Genomic DNA, 5,624 nt, shown 5'->3' on the forward strand with positions numbered 1-5,624 from the left:
GTAATGTCAGTCCAAGGCTTAATTTGTAGCAGTAAGGAGGAAGTAGCAGCGGGACAGAACGATAGCAGATTCTTTCTGCTTCCGCTGTAGCGCTACGTTCTCCTGCCTAATAGTCTTCCTGCATCTTAGGTAAACATCAGCAGAATGCCTCCGGCTGCGTCTGCCTCAGCTTGGTGCGGTGTTGTATTCTTGAGTTCGAATGAGGCACAGCCAAGGCGAGGTCTCAAATGGAGCCGTATCAAGCACCCAAACAGCTGGTAAGTAGCACATTTATTGCTCATTATGAATTTGGGCTTGTTTGGATGAGTAGCCAGATGTGGATGCGGATGAAGTCTCATACATCCTAAGTGCCACCTCATTCAGTATTACTAACACTATCGCCGCCTCCGTAGTTGTGGCCGTTGCAAGAAGACGCATCTTTCGTTAAGACCCACTTCAATAAGCAAAATAGGTCTCTGTGGATGGGGGCGTGCGTAAACCTGCTCACTGTTGCACACTTTCGGCTAAAGATGCGAATATTTTGCTAGGTTGCTGAAATGGGATTTTTTATTTTATCTTAAATTGAACACCCTCGCCACGCCAATACTGTGTCATACGCTTTCTGTCGGAACAGTGTCAAACCATCTCCCTTGTCACCAAAGGGTCAACCGCTTTGGATTATTTTAAACCTTTTCAATGAATAAAATGTCCTAGAAGACAGTCAGAAGCCGACCTCTTGAGCTCACAAATAGGTAAGGAGGATGGATTGTGGATGCAATTGAGGTAAATGTTCATGAATAACTTGGCAAAATCTGGCATCTTATAAACGAGAAGTAACAACAAAACGGGCGAAGGGGTGATTTCAGGAGTTGTTATTGGGAAGGGAGGCAGAAGTAGCGACATTTCGACGCTTATCCTCGTCTTCAATGCCATAATAAGTGTTTCCACTTCCCACATCAATCTAATGAATCAACTGTGAAATGCTTAATGCAAATTTTGTGCATGTTGAATGTAGAAGGAAAGGTTAGATGGTGGGAGCGATGTCAATGCAAGTTGGAGGTACTGAATGAATAAAAGGCCTTTGCAATTTTCACTAGTGAAAGAACATTCAGGTACACAAAAGTCACTCATTGCACTATACAATGCTGATTGGTGGCTAATAATGCTGAGAGGGTTTGAACGCCGTATAATGATCCATTCACCACTCCCTTCGTTGGGAGGCATGTTTGCACGTTCATCTGCTGTAGGGGTTCGGAAAACCCACTGATGAATTTTGCAGGCTATCAGAGAATAAGCTTCATTTGAAACTACAGTATTTTAACGTTGGCGCTCTTCACATGAGCAATGATGGAGAAATGCATTAGATGTAACCTTAAGCACCGCTTGCTCTAATGTGCCAATACGAGTCAGTGAAGAGATGAACGACAATGGCGAGGTGTGTACAAGGTTGCCAGAAATGCTGCTCTCGATTTCGGAAGAATTAACTGAAATGACTGCCTGTAGCCTGTGAGAGCTGCAAAATGCGATTGTTGGCAGGTGTGCATTATGCAGGAGAGGCATGCGTCAGTGTGTCGGTGCGGTGCCTTTAATTGTCCTTTGTTGTAGTGTTCTGTGCCATTGTGTGTGTGTGTGTGTTGTGACTTGAAGTGCGCAGTTGTTCGCAAGCTGAAAGCCAAACAACAAATCGGGTTGAGACATGCCTTCCCGATGAGAAATGCCACACCACACCACACTACGCCAAGATGCGATGCGATGCGATGTGATACAACAGGAAAGTGTGCACGAGGGACTGTGTTTTCGTCAGAAACAGCCAAGACGAGTGAGTCGGTCGGGAGGAGGCTTTGTGACAACAAGGAGGTAGTTCAACGCCAGGCAGTGTGCTCCCAGGGAGAAATCAGTTTGTAGGTTGAGATGTAGTTGAATTGGATGCTGTGAGGCGATAGTGTCGGTGACTGATTGTCGACTAGGCGTGTCCTCACAGCCCTGTTTGACTACGGTAAGAAATGAGCAAGGCTGGAATTGACTGGCCTTCATGTCACAATCACAATGCTGCAGTCTATGAGGTTGGGATCATTGTCCTTTTAGATAGGGTCAGTCCATTTCTACCTCCACTATCACTATTGCCAGTGCAGCGTTCGAGCCTTGACTGCGGACATTATATGATGGAATACGTGGTCCTAGACAGCACACCGTGTGGTCGAGTGAAGTTGCATGGTCAAATGCACAGCAGCGAATCAAGTCAAAGGGTTGGTGAAAGGACGGCAAGTGAGAGAGTGAGAAGCGCTTTTATTCGAGAGTTCATGGCTGCTTGCCTGTTGGTGGAAGGAAAGATTTGGCATAAGGCGAGTTGTTTGTGTAGCTGAACTATGGCAGAAAGGCCTGTCTGTTTGCCTTTCCTCCTTCCTGTTTGCATGCCTAGCCACCTTTGTACCTTCCTACACCCAGAGCTTATCGGTGGAAGCATTTACCACGAAACGCCGAGATATGTGTGAATGCCACAGAGTGAGTTAAGTGTGAGCGGATTTTTGACGTGGGCTATGTCTCTCCGGTTCTGCATACTCTGCAAATGCCCACTTCATTTAGAAGGCGCTCAATCGTATTCTTGTGCCGTGACCTCGTGCAATTACGTCCACTTCGAGACTACTCTTCTTTCATCATCTTAGTGGAAGTGCAACAGAGAAGGGGACTTTGATTCTCTAGCGAGAGGAATGACAGCCTGGCAGAAATTGTGCCTCCTTTAGTGGAGTTGGGGTGTGTAACGCATGTTTGTTCCAATCAACAGAGACCTTCTCCACACTATGCCTGAAGGTGAATGCTGAATGAAATGTGGAATAAATCGGAGTTGGCGGTCGTGGTTGTGGGTGGATGAAATTAAGTTGGAAGGACTGTTCCCAAGTCAAGAATAGGCGTCGTTGGGATTCTTCATCCCTTTTCATTGTTCATTTGCCAACTTCATGGACATGAGTAGAATGATATCACAACCGTGATCATGCTGTGGGAGATGTCTGGGAAGCAGTGTGCATGTTAGAGTTGACTCAAGGGAGCTTGCCTGATGCATCCATGTCTGATGGGAATGCTAATTCGGTTATTCCTGAAGCCAGGCGGATGCTCACTTGGACTGTTGCCTTGCCATTGCTTTCTGGCATGTCCGGCTTACAGCGTAATTTGTTAAGCGGAAGTCAAGACGATGCTTTACATGAAATGCTGTGCTCCAGTTAGGCGTTATTTGATGTTGGATTTGTGGAGAAATGTATTCCCATGGTAGAGCATATCGTACCAGAGCATTCACGCCCTTTGGTGCCATTTGAGTTGCAAATCGGAGGGACTTCAAAGGGCATCTGCACACTTGGTTGACGGTGCTATTGACTTACCCGTCGTTTTGACGCGTGCCATGTGACACTCGGAGTCAGGCGCTGCCTCACGCACTTCCTACAATTTACGCCATATTAGACAACCAATGCTTCGCAGCATTTCGCTAACCCCTTTACTGTTCAAATGTGCCTAAAGTGCTGAAAGTCTCCCAACTTCGTTCATTAGGTCCACTTTAGTTGTACCAAGTGAATTGGAAGAACGACTGTGCGCGAGACGATTGCTCGTTACTTCTGGACGTGGTCAGCATTACCGCTGCTACCGTCGCCCACAGAGGGTGTAAATGTCCCTTACTCCAAGGGTGTTTAGCGCCCCAGTCTGTGTAGTTTAATTCCTCTGCCACATTTCTTTCATGCTATAGCTGTTTTGATTAGTAATGTTTCTCCCATCACGGAGTGGCACTCGCGTCGCTGTCAGTATTGTCACAATTGTTGTTGTGTTGGCTTGACTCGCTCACCAGTCTGTGACACGTCTGTTTGCTCTCGTATCATTACTGTGCCGATGGATTCACGATAGGTGGAATGAACGCTGTCTCCTGAGTGATTTGTTTGGCTGTCCGCAGATGCCCTCCTCTGCTGTCTTTGTGTCTTTAAGCCAGTGAGACTAATTTGCCTGTGTAAGTGGCAAGTCCTGATAAGTGAGGACAAATTGTCTGCAAGGTCTTGTCGATGTGATGGACATCAGCACCTACTTGGTGTTCTTCATGGCTAGAAAGTGCTTGAAGTGGCATTGCAAAATCGACTATGAAATGCAGTGCCTTTAAATGGGCTGTGGTTTAACAGTTCAGTGTCGAATGCTTGCAGGTGTTTGTGAAGTGGGCTGCAAGACGCAGTGACACATGCATTGACGTGTCATTCGCTGGCGCACGTCTTTCGCATTCATCATCACTAGAAGGCGTTCCTAGGTGGTTGATAGGCTCACTCCGATGCACACTAGCCAATCTCAATGCAGCTACTGTAGCTGCGCGATCTTTCACTCTAATTGCTGCGGTTTAGTTGATGTGTCTGCTGGGTGCCAGGAGGGTGGGTTCGCATTCTTGGTGCGGAACCCACCTGATGTGGCTAATAGCGGATACTGAATGGACTGAATAGCTGCACGAAGTGGAATGTGAGGATGACTCTCGTCCGCAAAGTTCATTCCTTTATGCATAACAGTGTGGTTGACATCCTATACCGCCGTATATGCATGTGACAGGTGAGCTTGAACTCATCTCCCATGTTACCCCATTCAAATAATTAAATATATGCATTCTAGCAACTAGGTAATCACATTTTCGCCTTTTTGTCTTTGAAATTTGCAGATGTGAAGGAAGGAAAGTGGTTTAATTTGCAAATCGTTGCACTTCACTTTTCACACCTCCGTGCTCACGAACCATGACTTTCGTTTGACATGCTGAGTGGCACATCCGATCTGACTTGTCGCTTATAACCTTGTAGACCCTCTTTGGAGCCTGTTTGTCGTACTCCATCCACCTGATCGCCTTCCTACGCATCACAAATATGTTAAATTGAGACTCTTCAAATGGTTTGTGCTTTGACTCGTCGTTCCCTTCATTTGCGATTTTACGCTGGAGATGTAGTTCTCTGGCACATGCTTTGCTGCCATCCTGCTGCTCTGCTTTTCGTCTGTCTGCTTTAACCTCGCTGTTTTGTTCATCATTTGCTGTTCTGCTTCCTTGACCACTATTCCACTGTCATATTTGTGGGCTATTTTATCTCACAGGCACTGAAGAAGTGCCACAACAACTGCCGCAGCCTGGAGAGAGGCGTAGATCCACCCACCAACACTATGCAGTGCACATCAGCCTTGTCCAACTTCGCCTCTCTTAACGCCTTCTTTACTGAATTTATCGTCCTACTGAAGAGGTGTGTGCACAACTGCTCAAATTGGTGCGCCTGTTGGGTGCACAGAAATCGGTCTCGTCACACAACTAGTTTGTATTTACGTTTGTGGGTGCGGCTGAACGGAGCGTTCTGTTTACAATCCCACACGCCTTTCTCAGACGACTGATCGCTTTCTTGTTAGTTGTCCCTTCCTCCTACTCCTGCTTGAAAGTCCTTGCAAATTTAGCCTGCAGTCGAGAATCAAATCCTTGCTGCCGAAGTGCGTGTCACTACTACTAGTGAGCAAGAGGGACACATGGAAGATGTCACAACCCAAATGGAAGATGAGCATATTGCGCTGCCTGTCTACCTTCTTGTCCAAACCATATGCAATGGCAGCTGCTGTTGGCTCATTGATGATACGCAGCACATTCAAACCTGCTATTTTGCCTA

The 5,624-nt window shown here is 46.6% G+C and overlaps 2 protein-coding genes across 2 annotated transcripts in view; one reads left to right on the forward strand and one right to left on the reverse strand. All coding sequences in view use genetic code 11, as the record gives it.

Moving 5' to 3' along the window:
• EGR_10903 (hypothetical protein) overlaps nt 1–427 on the forward strand; it is a gene marked incomplete at both ends in the record, with an annotated part of 2,936 nt that extends 2,509 nt beyond the window's left edge. Inside the window, 2 exons of the mRNA XM_024500152.1 lie at nt 130–257; nt 364–427. Of these exons, the coding sequence (XP_024345433.1) occupies nt 130–257; nt 364–427 (192 nt within the window). The remainder of the gene's footprint in view (nt 1–129; nt 258–363) is intronic.
• A 1,352-nt stretch (nt 428–1,779) lies between these two features.
• Nucleotides 1,780–4,840, reverse strand: EGR_10904 (hypothetical protein; the record flags this gene model as incomplete). Its single annotated transcript, XM_024500153.1, has 3 exons — nt 1,780–1,970; nt 3,351–3,408; nt 4,721–4,840. 3 exons carry the CDS (start codon nt 4,838–4,840, stop codon nt 1,780–1,782), a joined length of 369 nt encoding a protein of 122 aa, XP_024345434.1.
• Between the last annotated feature and the right edge of the window lie 784 nt (nt 4,841–5,624).

Source organism: Echinococcus granulosus (genome assembly GCF_000524195.1).
Source record: "Echinococcus granulosus chromosome Unknown EG_S00298, whole genome shotgun sequence".
NCBI classification, from domain to species: domain Eukaryota; kingdom Metazoa; phylum Platyhelminthes; class Cestoda; order Cyclophyllidea; family Taeniidae; genus Echinococcus; species Echinococcus granulosus.